A 16,321-nucleotide genomic window follows, 5' to 3' on the forward strand; every position below is an offset into this window, starting at 1 on the left:
GTCGTTGGTTGGAGCAGGTTCAATGAGCCGAAGGGCCCATAATCCACACTATATCTAAATTAAACTAAACTATAATACTGAATAAGCTCATCCCTAAACTTCTGGACTCTGGCCTGAGTGCCTCCATCTGCAGCTGGCTCCTCGACAGACAGATTTTCTTCTGAAGAATGTAGAAGAATCTCGACCAGAACCGTCACCCATTCCTTCTCTCCAGAGATGCTGCCTGTCCCGCTGAATTACTCCAGCATTTTTTGTCTATCATCTATTTTTTGTTATCAGGTCTTCTCATCTTTGTGTTATAGAGAAAACAACCCAAGTCTGACCAACCTTTCATTGTAACTAATGCCCCCTAATCATGCAGCATTCTAGTAAGCCTCCTTTGCACATTTCCAAGTCTTCCTTCCTCTAGTGAAGCGACCAGAACGGAATGCGATACACCAAACGCAGCCTAACCTGAATCATTGGATTTGAGGCAGCCTGCTTGTATATGCCTAGTATTCTGGTTTTATTTTGCTTTTCCAGCAGTCCACTTCACCTGCAAAAGGCGGAGATGGGTGTGGGATAGATAGCAAGTCTGTGGTTAGGGTTGTGGTCCAGTCATGAACATTATTGATGACTCCATGGTGGGGGGAAAAAAAAACACAACACATACTACTGTTGAAATTCTTATACTCTGGATTTGTAAAATCAATCATTTATACAGTCAGACATTCTAGTCGTTTGGTTCTTCACAAGAATTCAATGGAAATGTGGGAGGTAATTCTGCTATAGCCCAATCTTTATTTTGACCTCTGGTGGTGGTAGCCAATTTCCTATCCACAATTACCATTCCACCCTCTGAGGTCTACAGCAAGGCAGCCATCATTAGCCGCTTAAATTTCTCAATGTCACATTTTTTCATAACAAAGGCATGGTTTTCCTTTCCCAGGAGGTTTTGGCTGTCCAGGACCATCATCCCTCTAGTGAGCAGCCCCTGTAATTCCACACTTACACCACACCGGATATATTCAGTAACAACACTCGTGTCAATAGCAGTTGCCATTGCATAGGAATCGCAGGAGTTAAAAGCCGACTCCAGGTGTGATTCTGCTTCATTTTGCATGACCGATTTGTATTTTCCACTGTGTCTTGTAATAGTCTTCATGAAGCAAGCCTTTTCAGTGCCTAGGTTTACCCATTCTTCAAAGAATTTCTGAAAGAGAAGGAAAAAAATGTTCAGCTGGATGCTCCTGAAGATCCCGCATCTACAGTGTTCACCACATACAAGTAGCGATACTGGCTTGTAGATATCAAAAAGGCAGCAGAGCATATTGTACTGGCAACATGCCCCAATAATATCCATCAGCTGAGTTTAGTTTCACTCATGAAATAAATCCCGACTGAATTATGGGGTGGCTCAGCTGGTAGAGCTGCTGCCTCACAGCATCAGGGACCCAGGTTCAATCTTGACCTTTGGTGCTGCATGGAGTTGCACTTTCTTCCCGTGACCACGTGGGCTTTCTCCGGTTTCCCCACATCCCAAAGACATGCGGGTTTGTTTGTAAGTAAATTGGCCTCTAAATTGCCCCTAGTGTGTAGTGGACGACATCGTCGGGAGCTCGCAGGTCACAGGCTGGTGCCTGTTTTCCGGAGTTCCCGCGGCAACAGCTGCGTCCGCTGGACCGGAGTGCGGCAGCTTCGACCACCCTGGGCCGCGGAGCTTGAACCGGCCCGTTCACGGAGCTCGGTGAGCCGTGGGACTGACTACCATCGCCCGGTGGGGTATCGCCTCAGCGTAGAGGGAGAAGAGGAGGGAAGAGACAGTAACCCTAAGACTTTTGCCTCCATCATAGTGAGGAGGTGCCTGGTGAACTCATTGTGGTGGATGTTAATTTGTGTTTATTGTGTGTTTTGTTGTTTATTATTACATGTATGGCTGCAGGCAACGACAAATAAAGGATCTAAGTCTAAGGGAGTGGGTGAGAAAGTGGAATAACAGAACTAGCGTGAACAGGTGATCAATGGTCGGTGTGGTGTGAAGGACCCATTTCCATGCTCATGTACTTGTCGCAATGGGAGCAAATATGATATACGTGAACTTGGTTGTATCTCTTAGTCATGAAAGAAATATAAAATCTGTCTTATAAATTTCCTACATATTCACTCCCAAATACAAACAATACCAGCCCCATCTAACCTTCCATCTTCAAAAGTGACACTTACAAACAAATAGAACAAAGCAACTGCATCATTTGTTTTATTTTGATAGGAGCAAAGCATGAAGATTCCTACATAAGAGTAATTTGCAGCCGGTCATTTTTGCATGACCATAAGACATTGGAGCAGCAGATTAGGCCATTCGGCCCATCAAGTCCGCTTCACCATCAAGGCTGGGTCAAGGCTGATCTCTTTTTCGTTCTCATTGCCCATTCACATGACTTCTCCCCGTAACTTTCCCGGGGTGGCACAGCGGTAGAGTTGCTGCCTTACAGCGCCAGGGACCCGTGTTTGATCCTGACTATGGGTGCTGACTGTACGGAGTTTGTGTGTTCTCCTCATGACCTGCTTTTGTTTTCTCCGAGGTGTATACATATATATATATATAAAATGTGCGGGGATTGCTGGTCGGCGCGGACTCAGTGGGCAGAGACCTTTGACGCCCTTACCAATCAAATGGAGTCCGGAGGGTGCAGGTAGTTACAGGAGAATCTGGTTTACCATCTGGTTTGGGAATTGCTCTGCCAAGGACAAGAAGGCTCTGCAGAGAGCAGTGCGTTCGGCCGAACGCACTATGGGAACTTCACTCACCCCCTGCAGGAACTATACAACAGGAGGTGCAACTCCAGAGCAAATAAAATCATGGGAGACCCCTTCCACCCCTGCAACAGACTGTTCCAGCTGCTACGGTCAGGCAAACGCCTCCGTTGCCATGCGGTGAGAACGGAGAGGTTGAGAAGGAGTTTCTTCCCAGAGGCAATTCGGACTGTAAACGCCTATTCTCACCAGGGACTAACTACAGAACGTTTTTCCTTCCATTATTTATTATGTAAAAGAATATGTGTGTTATGATTGTGTTTATAATTTGTTTGGTTGTTTTGTTGTTTGTCTTTTGTCTTTTGTCTGTGAGCATTGCCACTTTCATTTCACTGCACATCTCGTATGTGTATGTGACAAATAAACTTGACTTGACTTGAGAGAAGTCCAACATACCCCCTCGTCCACCACAGGATACTGACAAACATGGATCTTACCCAAGGCAGCTGGTTGCGCAGAGTATATTCCCATGTGGCTATATAGGTTGGGCACGAGAACTGATTCAGGACAATGGAAGCAGCCTCTGGGTCGGTGGCAAAGTTAAACTCCCCGCAAACGGTTACGTTTCCGACGGCTGAAAATAAAGCAAATCATTCATGGATCATGAATAGCCTGCACCAAACAATTTGAATGAAAGCAATCAAGCAAATCTGACTAAAGGTTGTCTCTAGTTTGTTAGGTTGGCTGATTATTTAAATGCAAGACAAAACTTAAAAATTCATCTACATTTGATTATTTGGAAACAAACCAAAAGATTGACATTTCAGACTGCTCGGTCAACCATTTTAACTATATATATATCCCCATTCGAAAAACAATTTTCACTCGTATATAGTTGAGCAGCAGACAGTAGCTACTCACACTTTCAATTAGGTTGAGCAGTTCAGTTCAGTTTTATTTGTCATATGTAGGTTAACACAGGGTCAACGGTACAATGAAATGTGTTTGACAAGACAACGGGTCACCAGATGAATGTACAATTCTGCAATGCCTTGAGAAACTCTTTGCTCTTTCCCTTTGAGAATAGGGAAGATTCAAACAAGGGGACATGACTTCAGAATTAAGGGACAGAAGTTTAGGGGTAATATGAGGGGGAACTTCTTTACGCAGAGAGTGGTGGCGGTGTGGAATGAGCTCCCAGTGGAAGTGGTGGAGGCAGGTTCATTGGTATCATTTAAAAATAAATTGGATAGGCATATGGATGAGAAGGGAATGGAGGGTTATGGTACGAGTGCAGGCAGGTGGGACTAAGGGGTAAAAAATTTGTTCGGCATGGACTTGTAGGGCCGAGATGGCCTGTTTCCGTGCTGTAATTGTTATATGGTTATATGGTTATATGGCTCTGGATGGTTAACCTATGTGCCACAGACTCAGGATGGGGTGGTAGTGGGGGGGGGGAAGAATGTCAGCCTTTTAGGACAAAGGTTGTCCACCAGATTTAGTCCTGCAGTGGAGGGGATTGTCCTGGGCGTCATGGTACACCAGTCATTGAAAGTAGGCATGCAGGTGCAGCAGGCAGTAAAGAAAGCGATGATATGTTAGCATTCATAGCAAAAGGATTTGAGTATAGGAGCAGGTTCTACTGCAGTTGTACAGGGTCTTGGTGAGACCACACCTGGAGTATTGCGAACAGTTTTGGTCTCCAAATCTGAGGAAAGACATTCTTGCCATAGAGGGAGTACAGAGAAGGTTCACCAGACTGATTCCTGGGATGTCAGGACTTTCATATGAAAAAAGACTGGATAGACTCGGCTTGTACTTGCTAGAATTTAGAAGATTGAGGGGGGGATCTTACAGAAACTTACAAAAGTTGGACAGGCTAGATCCAGGAAGATTGTTCCCGATGTTGGGGAAGTCCAGAACAAGGGGTCACAGTTTAAGGATAAGGGGGAAATCTTTTGGGACCGAGATGAGAAAAACATTTTTGAATGTTCTCTGGAATTCTCTGCCACAGAAGATAGTTGAGGCCAGTTCACTGGCTATATTTAAGAGGGAGTTAGATGCGGCCCTTGTGGCTAAAGGGATCAGGGGGTATGCAGAGAAGGCAGGTACAGGATACTGGGTTGGATGATCAGCCATGATCATATTGAATGCCGGTGTAGGCTCGAAGGGCCGAATGGCCTACTCCTGCACCTATTTTCTATTTCTATGTCCTATAAGAAGACTCCAAGAAGGCAGGACTTCTAGGGTGGTTATCTCTGGATTGCTTCCAGTACCTCGTGCTGGTGAGGACAGGAACAGGGAGATAGAGAATCTGAATGTGTGGCTGAGGGGGCTGGTGCAGGGGGCAGGGATTTAGATTTATAGACCAATGGGATCTCTTCTGGGGTAGGGGTGGCCTGTACAAAAGGGACGGGTTACACCTTAACTGGAGGGGGACCAACGTTCTGGCAGACAGGTTGAAGAAAATTCAAAATATTACAGGGTTTGACATTACTACTGCATTGTCTGTCCAGAACTAAGGGTCACAATCTCAAAGTAAGATCACCCATCCAAGACTGAAATGAGTACAAATGTTGACATCAAGAGGTGGTGATTTTTTGGAATTCTCTACCCAAAAGGATAAGGGTGGCTCAGAAACTGGTGAAGGAAGCAAAACTAGCACTCACAACCACAATCCTGTTGAATGACCGAGCAGGTGCCAGGGTCCAAATGGGCTATTCTGAACGCTATTTGTAGTACTGAGTGTACATTTCTTTAGGGTACGGCGAATATTTGTGATTCCCTATCCCAGACCCTGAGATTGCTCGCAGTTAATTCACAACTGATTGATAGATCTTTTGGGTAGGAAGGGAATCAGAAGATATGGTGGCAATGTTGGAAGATACAGCAGAGGTAGACAAGTTTTATTCAATGGTAAAGAGGACTGTGGCCTAATCCTGACCATTTTACAACAAAAAATGTTGGAGTAACTCAGCAGGTCAGACAGCCAATCTGAGTCACTCCAGCACTTTGTGCCTTTTTGGATAGAACAGCATCTGCAGTTTATTGTGTCTACCTTCTACTTTTACACCAAGTTTTTAGTTCTATTCCCAGTTCTCCACATAACAAAGCAAGGCATTTTCATATTTATATAATTAAAAGTCTCATCTTGACCACTTCCTGTCTGCGCTGTATATTGATTTTAGAAAAAAAAACGCTACCCTGTATCGCTGTGATTTTTGCCCATCTTACTCACAGTCCTCCTCCGCTGAGCCAGCCCCGTGGATTTTTCCCATCGATAAAAAATAAAAAAGTTATGAATGTTTATAAAACCTTGAGATCAGCTGATTGGTCCTCTCATCTGTCAATCACCACAATGAAGGTAACGGCCCTTCCGAGTGGGGGGGGGGGAGCAGGACTATAAAACCGTGGATACCTGGACGCAAGTCAGTCACTCTGCAAGATCGCGATGGAGAAGCCACCACTATCATTCTAAACTATGAATCAACTGAACTGTGAGTCTGCAATGTACTTGCAATAAATGATTTGTTAGCCCTTAATGATAATGCCATGAGTTGTTTAGCCTGCTGCCCTGCCTGTGCTTGAAAGTGCAATGCTTAATTGGAAATGAAATGAAATGAAATGAAATGACAATGCCATGAGTTGTTTGGCCTGCTGCCCTGCCAGGGCTTGAAACTGCAATGCTTTATTAGGTCCGACTGTGTTTGGAAGGAATAAATGCCTTATTAGGTCTGACTGTGTTTGGAAGGAATAAATGCTTTATTAGGTCTGACTGTGTTTGGAAGGAATAAATTCTTTATTAGGTCCGACTGTGTTTGGAAGAAATAAATGCTTTATTAGGTCCGACTGTGTTTAGTCCAAAAGTTCCACTCATTTCGTGACTTCGGCTTAGCGGACAGGTCGCGCTGATTGCGTAATTTCTGGTCAGTGCAGAGGTCACACTGATTTTGGAAGTGCCGCTGACTGCAGAAGCCCCACAGTGGAGAGGCCGTGCTCAGCCGTGTGAGTAGATTCAAGAAAGTTTACTCATATATATATATATATATATATATATATATGGTGTGTGGGTCAGTGCGTGTGTGTAAGAGTGTGTGTGAGTCTGTGTGTGTGAGTGTATGTATGTGAGTGTACGTATGTGAGTGTACGTATGCGAGTGTATGTGTGCGAGTGTATGTGTGAGTGTGTGTGTGTGTGTGTGTGCGTGTGTATTTGAGTGAGCGAGTGTGTGTGTATATGTGTGTGTGTAAAACCCCTGTCCCACGGTACGAGTTCATTCCAAGATCTCTCCCGAGTTTGCCCTGATTCGAACTCGGAGATTTACAGTAATGGCCACTCGTCGGTACTCGGGGCTCTCGTGGACATTTTTCAACATGTTGAAAAATCTTCACGAGTCTTCCCGTGCTTACCTGCCATTGGCGAGTCTTCCCGAGTACCTGCCGTTAGCGTTACTAGCTGCTAAGAAATGTCCCCGAGCTCCGACGTACCCACTAGGTTCATTCTCCGTGCTTACCCCGAGTTTGATTTTTTTAATTCGGGCGAGCTCTTGGAATGAACTCGTACTCGTGGGACAGGGCTTTAAGTGTGTGTGTGTGTGTGTGTGTGTGTGTGTGTGTGTGTGAGGGTGGAGGGTGTGTGTGTGTGTGGTGGAGGGTGTGTGTGTGTGTGAGGTGGAGGGTGTGAGTGTGTGTATATTGGAATTGGTGGAAAGGTGGAATATTGCATTGGGGGACCAGTCCTCCCGTGTGAAGCTAGGACCCAACGGGTCCCACTTAGTGTAGTATCATGTAAAAATCATGTGATGAATAGTTTGGGTAAATGCACAGAGTCACTTGCCCAATGTAGGGGAATCAAGATCCAGAGGACATAGGTTTAAGGTGGTGTGGGGGGGGTGAGATTCAATAGGAAACTGAGGGGTAACTTTTCTACACAGAGGCTGGTTGGTGTATGGAACGAACTGCCGGAGGAGATAGTTGAGGGAGGTGGTATTGCAACGTTTAAGAAACATTTAGACAGGTACATGAAAAGGATAGGTTTAGAGGGATATATGGACCAGATGCATGCAGGTGGGACGAGTGTATGACTCAATGACTAATGAAATGATTCACTGAATAACTTGACCAAGCCATCACAGATTATTTTGTGTGCAGGTTCATGTTTTATTCTGGTGGAATGCAAATTGCATTCTAGAATGTGCTTACAAGTAAGGCCCAAATACCAAACATATGGCATAGAATGCTATTCATTATTAGTATCAACTTCCTGTCATAAAATGACTGTATCTGCCATCTCACACAATTCGATGGGGGAAAACGCTTGTTCTTAAGAGATTGCCCCTATACACGCAATTAGAGGCAGCGACACACTTATGGACATTTCACCATGCCCATGTACTAAGATTGGCATATATCCAAAATGGTAAGAGTCTCAACGGAATATTAAGATCTCTCATTTTGAAGAGCCCAACGTAATCAAATGTACAATTGTAAAAATCTTTTTCCCTCTGCAAATTTCATGCAGATAGATTTATTTACATAATATTGCAACCTACAGCATAAGTGTCTCAGAGCTGGCAACTTTTTTTTGAAAAATGGGTCTGACCTTGGATGGCAAAGACAACGAAAAGCAATTTTGTAAACATATAACCAAGATTGTATCTCATCGATTCACCATAAATCAAGTTAATCTTTCTGCATTTTCTGAAAGTCAAACCTCATCCATCCTGATTGATCAAAAATGTTTAGCTACTAAAGCACTAGGCATAGCTGATATTACCCATCTTCAGAGATAACAGGCGATTCCGTGGAGGATCTTTGTGTCACCCGTCAACATAAAATGATTCACTGAACACCTTGCCCAGAGTAGGTGAATCAAGGGCCAGTGGACAAAGGTTTAAGGTGAAGAGGAGAAGTTTTGAGGGGTAAGAATCTGAGGGATAACATTTTCACACAAAGGGTGGTGGCTGTATGGAACAGAGGAGGTAGTTGAGGCTGCTAGAGGTGGTAGTTGAGGCTGGGACTATCCCAACGTTTAAGAAACAGTTAGACAGGTGCATGGATAGGACAGATATGAATCAAATGCAGGCAGGTGGGACTAGTGTAGCTGGGACATGTGGGCTGGTGTGGGCAAGTTGGGCCAAAGGACCTGTTTCCACACTGTATCACTCTATAACACTAATAAAATGATTCACTGAACACCTTGGCTAAGACATCAGATTATTTTGTGTGCAGGTTCATGTTTTATTCATGTGGAATGCAAATTGTGGGAGTGGCGGCGCCTAACGGCAGCGGCTCGACTACAGTCGTCTGTCTTTTTTTATTTTTGTCTTGTTAAATGTATGTCTTGAGTTAGTTTTTATTATTATTTTTAGCTGTGTATATGTAGGGGGTGGTGGGGGGGGCTGTGGGGGAAACCGTTTTAAATCTCTTCCCTGTGCGGGGACCCGACTATTCCCTGTCGGGTCTCGGATGTCGTTGGGCCTAACATCGTGGAGCCGGCGGCGACCTCCGGCCGGGAATAACATGAGAGCTCCAGTTGCAGAGCCTGCGGAACTGACATCGCAGAGCTGGCCAACTTCGGAGCGGGAAGAGCTGTGGTGGCGCGCGGCTATGACCCGACTTTTGGAGTTCGGAGGCACCGGCCGCAGACCCGGTGGACGGGAACATCGGGAGCTCGCAGGTCCCTGGTGGGAGACCGCTTTTCCGAGCTCCGCAACGGCGACTTCTCCCGCTAGAATCGCGGGTTTAAAGGACATGGAGCCGGGGCCTAACATCGCCCGGCGTGGCTTAAACGGCCTCAGGACTTACCATCGCCCGCCGGGGGCTTTAACATCGGAGCCCCAGTTCGACACTGCAGTTGGACTGCTGGACCACGGGGGAAGGAACAAAGGGAAGAGATAAAGACTTTGCCTTCCATCACAGTGAGGAGATGTTGGAGACTCACTGTGATGGATGTTTATGTAAACTGCGTTAAGTGTGGGTCTTGGATTGTTTTGTAATGTAAAAAACTGTAGAAATGATATTTCGTTCAAACCTAGGTTTGAATGACAATAAATGCATTCTATAAAATTCTATTTTATTCGAAATTGCTTTTTTCTTCATCTGATTTGGAGAAAAACTTCAAATTTTCTTTGACAGAAATACTAATTTGACACTAATTAAAATTGTTCCGCGGATGAATCGTAACAAAATTCACTGAATAAGCATCAAGGAAAAACAGTTATTCACGCAAGATTTACGAAATTCTTAACATAAAAATAGTAGAGGTAAATCATGTTAAAGAACAGAGTTTGTACGCTACTAAAAGTAGACAAAGTTCTAGAGCAACCTAGCGGGTCAGGCAGCATTTCTGGAGAAAAGGAATAGGTGACGTTTTGGGTCAGAACCTTTCTTCTGACTCGTTTGTACGTGTGACCCCTTGGATTTTCTCCAGGCGCTCCAGTTTCCTCCCACGTTTCAGACATACAGATTCAGTCTGAAGAAGGGTCTCAACCCGAAACGTCGCCCATTCCTTCTCTCCAGAGATGCTGCCTGACCCGTTGAGTTACTCCAGCATTTTGTGTCTACCTTCGATTTAAACAGCATCTGCAGTTCTTTCTTTCACAGGTTTGTAGGTTAATTGGCTTCTGTAAATTGTCCCTCGTGTGTGGGACAGAACTAGTGCAGGGGTGATCACTGGTTGGTGCGGACTCGGTACACAGTAGGGCCTGTCCACAATACCTCAACATTGGTCAAGAAGGCTCACCAGCGTCTCTTCTTCCTGAGGAGACTGAAGAAGGACCATCTGTCTCCGCAGATTCTGGTGAACTTTTACCGCTGCACCATCGAGAGCATCCTTACCAACTGTATCACAGTATGGTATGGCAACTGCTCTGTCTCCGACCGGAAAGCACTGCAGAGGGTGGTGAAAACTGCCCAACGCATCACCGGTTCCTCACTCCCCTCCATTGAGTCTGTCCAAAGCAAGCGTTGTCTGCGGAGGGCGCTCAGCATCGCCAAGGACTGCTCTCACCCCAACCACAGACTGTTTACCCTCCTACCATCCGGGAGGCGCTGCAGGTCTCTCCGTTGCCGGACCAGCAGGTCCAGGAACAGCTTCTTCCCTGCGGCTGTTACATTACTTAACTCTGTACCTCGGTGATTGCCAGTCACCCCACCCTCCCACCCCGGACACTCCTTCCCCTGGAAAACATTGCACTACGACAACTGTATTTACGTATATATATTTATTGCTCATATTCTATGTTCGCTCTTCTAGGAGATGCTAACTGCATTTCGTTGTCTCTGTACTGTACACTGCACAATGACAATAAGGTTTGAATCTGAATCTGAATCCGTTTCCACGTTGTATATCTAATCTTAATTTGTTTTAACAACCTGGCTAGGTTAGTATAATTTTCAAAGTATGTTGAAATTGATTGTGACTTACATACTAATCATTTATATAATCATACTCTAATATTCAGTACTAAATTACAGGCATGCTGAATAAACAGATGTGAGTAGCTAGCATACCTTCCATGTTTCCTCCCATGATATACAGATCTTTCAGCTTTGTGGAAAATGTTGGATCCATTTTACTTGCCATGGCCACATTAGTCAGGGGACCGAGAGCCACCAGAGAAATCTGAAAGATAAAATGGTATAGTATAGTGCATAGTATTTACTTGAAACTTGTGTCCAGTTTTTGTTGTGATTAGACTTTAGAGTTACAGCACAGAAACAGGGCCTTCGGCCCACCGATTCTGTGCCGACCAGCGATCCCCATTTAGAGATACAACGCAGAAACTGGCCTTTCAGCCCAGCAGGTCCACGCCGACCTATGATCCCCATGCTCCGACACTATCCTGCACACACCAGGGACAATTTACAATTATACCAAGCCCAGCCTGTACGTCTTTGGAGTGTGGGAGGAAACCAGAGATCCTGGAGAAAACCCCCGCTGGTCACAGAGATATTGTACAAACTCTGTACAGACAGCACCGTAGTCAGGATCAAACCCGCATCTCTGGGGATGTAAGGCCGCAACTCTGCTGCTGTGCCATCGTGTCGACCATTGTGTGTGTCACATATTTATGCTTGTTCATATACATGCATATGTGCAAGATGATACAGAGGATGTTACCAGGACTGGGCAGTTTGAGGTATAAAGAGAGGTTGGATAGGCTGGGATTGTTTTCCCTTGAGCATAGGAGGCAGATTGACAAATATTCTACGATCTCTGGCTTACTCAGGTGAGATCTTGCCTCTACTCTAAAGCCAAGACATTCACTGTTGATACTCCTGTGCGGTGCTGAGTGCAATCTGGACCTGGTGAATCTGGATTTAAACCTAAGCAAGTCTGCTCTCTAGACATAAGCTGCCATTTAAAAAGATGGAAGTTTGGTCACAATTTATAGACAATAGACAATAGGTGCAGGAGTAGGCCATTCAGTCCTTCGAGCTTGCCCCGCCATTCACTGTGTTCATGGCTGATCATCCACAATCAGTATACCCCCCGTTCCTGCCTTCTCCCCATATCCCTTGACTCGGCCATCTTTTAGAGCTCTATCTAACATTCTCCAGAGAATTGGCCTAAACTGCTTCTGAGGCAGAGAATTGCACAGATTCACCACTCTCTGGGTGAAAAAGATTTTCCTCATCTCCGTTCTAAATGGCTTACTCCTTATTCTTAAACTGTGGCCCCTGGTTCTGGACTCCCCCAACATCGGGAACATGTTTCCTGCCTCTAGCGTGTCCAATCCCTTAATAATCTTATATGTTTCAATAAGATACCCTCTCATCCTTCTAAATTCCAGTGTATACAAGCCCGGTCGCTCCATTCTTTCAACATATGACAGTCCCACGATCCCGGGAATTAACCTTGTGAAACTACACTGCACTCCCTCAATAGCAAGAAAGCCCTTCCTCAAATTTGGAGACCAATACTGCACACAATACTACAGGTGTGGTCTCACCAGGCCCCGTACAACTGCAGAAGGACCTCTTTGCTCCTATACTCAACTCCTTCTCCTAAGATCAGCATGCCATTAGTTTTCTTCACTGCCTGCTGTACCTGCATGCTTCCTTTCAGTGACTGATGTACAAGGACACCCAGATCTTGTTGTACTTCCCCTTTTCCTAACTTGACACCATTCAGATAATAATCTGCCTTCCTGTTCTTGCTACTAAAGTGGATAACCTCACATTTATCCAAATTAAACTGCATCTGCCATGCATCTGCCCACTTGCCCAACCTGTCCAAGTCACCCTGCATTCTCATAACATCCTCCTCACAGTTCACACTGCTACCGAGCTTTGAGTCATCTGCAAATTTGCTAATGTTACTTTTAATGCCTTCATCTAAATCATTAATGTATATTGTAAATAGCTGTGGTCCCAGCACCAAGCCTTGCGGTACCCCACTAGTCACTGCCTGCCATTCTGAAAGGGACCCATTAATCCCTACACTTTGTTTCCTGCCAACCAATTTTCTATCCATGTCAGCACTCTACTCCCAATACCATGTGCTCTAATTTTGCCCACTAATCTTATATGTGGGACCTTATCAAAGCTTTCTGAAAGTCCTGGTACACTACATCCACTGGCTCTCCCTTGTCCATTTTCATAGCATGATTTCCCCTTCGTAAATCCACGCTGACTCGGACCGATTCTGTTACTGCTATCAAAATGTGTCGCTATTTCATCTTTTATAATCGACTCCAGCATCTTCTTCACCACTGATGTCAGGCTAACTGGTCTAAAATTCCCTGTTTTCTCTATCCCGCCTTTCTTAAAAAGCTGGATAACATTAACTACCCTCCAATCCACAGGATCTGATCCTGAATCTATAGAACATTGTAAAATGATCACCAATGGTTCCATGATTTCTAGAGCCACCTTGAGTACACTGGGATGCAGACCATCAGGCCCTGGGGATTTATCAGCCTTCAATCCCATCAGTCTACTCAATATTATTTCTCGCCTAATGCAAATTTCTTTCAGTTCCTGTCTCCCTAGATCCTCTGTCCTCGAGTACCTCGGGGAGATTGTTTGTGTCTTCCTTAGTGAAGACAGAACCAAAGTACCTGTTCAACTCTTCTGCCATTTCCTTGTTCCCCATAATAAATTCACCTGTTTCGGTCTTCAAGGGACCCACGTTTGATTAACTAATGTTTTCCTTTTCACGTACCTAAAGAAGCTTTTACTATCCCCCTTTATATTCTTGGCTAGCTTACCTTTGTACCTCATCTTTTCTCTCCATATTGCCTTTTTAGTTATCTTCTGTTGCACTTTAAATATTACCCAATCCTCTTGCTTCCCGCGCATCTTTGCTATGTTATACTTCTCTTTTATTTTTATACTGTCCCTGACGTCCCTTGTTAGCCACAGGCACCCCTTACTCCCCTTGGAATCTTTCTTCCTCTTTGGAATGAACTGACCCTGCACCTTCTGTCTTATTCCCAGAAATACCTGCCATTGTTGTTCCACTGTCATCCCTGCTAGGGTCTCTTTGGCCAGCTCCTCCCTGATGCCTCCATAGTCCTCTTTGCTCAGCTGTATTACTGACACCTCCGATTTACCCTTCTCCCTCTCCAATTGTAAATTAAAACTATCATATTATGGTCACTGCCTCCTAATGGCTCCTTAACCTCGAGTTCCCTGATCAATTCGGGTTCATCACACAACACTAAATCCAGAATTGCCTTCTCCCTGGTAGGCTCCAGTACAAGCTGCTCTAAGAATCCATCACGGAGGCACTCCACAAACTCCCTTCCTTGGTGACTTGTACGAACCTGATTTTTCCAGTCTACCTGCATGTTGAAACATGACATAACCACAACAGCATTACCTTTACTACATGCCAATTTTAACTCTTGATTCATCTTGCACCCTACATCCAGGCTACTGTTTGGGGGCCTGCAGATAACTCCCATCAGGGTCTTTTTACCCTTACACTTTCTCAGTTCTATCCATGCTGGCTCCACATCTCCTGATTCTATGTCACCCCTCGCAGGGAATTGAATTTCATTCCTTACCAACAGAGCTACCCCTCCCCCTCTGCCCACCTGTCTGTCTTTTCGATAGGAGGTATACTCTTGGATATTCAGTTCCCAGCCCTGGCCCCCTTGCAGCCATGTCTATGTGATTCCCACAACATCAAACATGTCAATCCCTAACTGAGCCTCAAGCTCACCCACTATATTTCTTATACTTTGCACATTCATATACAACACTTTAACTTTGGTATTCACTTCCCCTCTCACTATTGCCCCTGACCTTACTCTCTTATCCCTTCTTGAACTTTCCTTCCCATTAATTCGGGACTTTTGTAACTTTTCCTGTACTCACTTCTCCTTCAACTCCATCTTTATACAGGTGCACAACCTTTTATCCGGAGTTCCAGAAACCGAAAAGCTCCGAAAACCGGCCATTTTTTCCAGATGTCGTCTGCGCACCAAAGCTCGCGTTTGGCGCCAAACTTGACCCAAAACGACCCACAGTCAACCCAGGTCTGTACTACTCTAGCGGCTGCCTCCTCCCTGGAGACCGGGAGACGCTTAAACATCTGTAAATCATTGCTTAAATGTTAGTCAGTTAGTTTGGAGGGCTTTTATGTGAAGGGGGGTGAAGGGGTAAACTTTAATTCTTAGTCCCCTACCTGGTCGGAGAGGCGGGGAGCGGTCAATACCTTACCGGGTCGCTGTGCAGTAAGCTCCGCAGCGCTGTGGCCGGTGGGGCAGCGGGTGGCGCCGGTTGTAGCTCCGACCCCGGCAACTCTACCCCTGGCCGCGAGGCGCTCCAAATCCAGCGCGGCCCGCGGCCAGACGCCCCAGCTCCGCGAATGTCGGGAGTCGGCGGCGTCGCAGCGCTGGGATACCAGCGGGGTGCGGGCAATGCCTTACCGGGTCGCCGTGCGGCAAGCTCCGGAGCGCTGTGGCCGCCGACACACAACATCGCGGAGCGTCGCTGGATTTGGAGCCGCGCAGCCAGGGGTAGAGTTGCCGGGGTCGGAGCTACAACCGGCGCCGCCCGCGGCCGGACGGAGCCCCCAGCTCCGCGAGGTTGGGAGTCGCCGACCAGGTAGGTAGGGGACTAAGAATTAAAGTTTCCCCCTTCACCCCTACACCACCACCACCACATAAAATCCCTCCAAACTAACTGACTAACATTTATGCAATGATTCTCCCGGTCTCCGGGGAGGAGGCAGCTGCTCCAGACTTTTCAAGCCGCCCGCGCTACCTACCTAATCTACGCTAAAAATCTTCCATTCTGAAATCCGAAAATGTCCGAAATCCGACAAGTGTCTGGTCCCAAGGCTTTCGGATAAAAGGTTGTGCACCTGTACTCCCAATTTGTCAATCCCTCCCCCCCACTGTTTAGTTTAAACCCACACGTGTAGCCCTAGCAAACCTGCCTGCCAGAACGTTGGTCCCCTCCAGTTAAGGTGTAACCCGTCCCTTTTGTACAGGTCACCCCTACCCAGAAGAGATCCCAGTGGTCCATAAATCTAAATCCTTGCTCACTGCACCAGTCACCCAGCCACACATTCAGATCCCTATCTCCCTGTTCCTGCCCTCACTAGCACGAGGTACTGGAAGCAATCCAGA

General features: G+C 45.8%; 1 protein-coding gene across 3 annotated transcripts in view; it reads right to left on the reverse strand.

The window, feature by feature from the left end:
• Window positions 1–652: 652 nt before the first annotated feature.
• The window catches only part of LOC129697855 (inosine-uridine preferring nucleoside hydrolase-like), a 32,549-nt gene continuing 16,880 nt past the window's right edge, over window positions 653–16,321 (reverse strand). For all 3 annotated transcript variants that reach the window (XM_055636524.1, XM_055636522.1, XM_055636523.1), the window contains exons 4-6: window positions 11,247–11,358; window positions 3,231–3,367; window positions 653–1,192 (exon numbers count right to left, since the gene is read on the reverse strand). In XM_055636524.1, the coding sequence (XP_055492499.1) occupies window positions 845–1,192; window positions 3,231–3,367; window positions 11,247–11,358 (597 nt within the window). In that variant the 3' untranslated portion in view covers window positions 653–844. The remainder of the gene's footprint in view (window positions 1,193–3,230; window positions 3,368–11,246; window positions 11,359–16,321) is intronic.

This window comes from Leucoraja erinacea, chromosome 6 (genome assembly GCF_028641065.1).
Source record: "Leucoraja erinacea ecotype New England chromosome 6, Leri_hhj_1, whole genome shotgun sequence".
NCBI classification, from domain to species: domain Eukaryota; kingdom Metazoa; phylum Chordata; class Chondrichthyes; order Rajiformes; family Rajidae; genus Leucoraja; species Leucoraja erinaceus.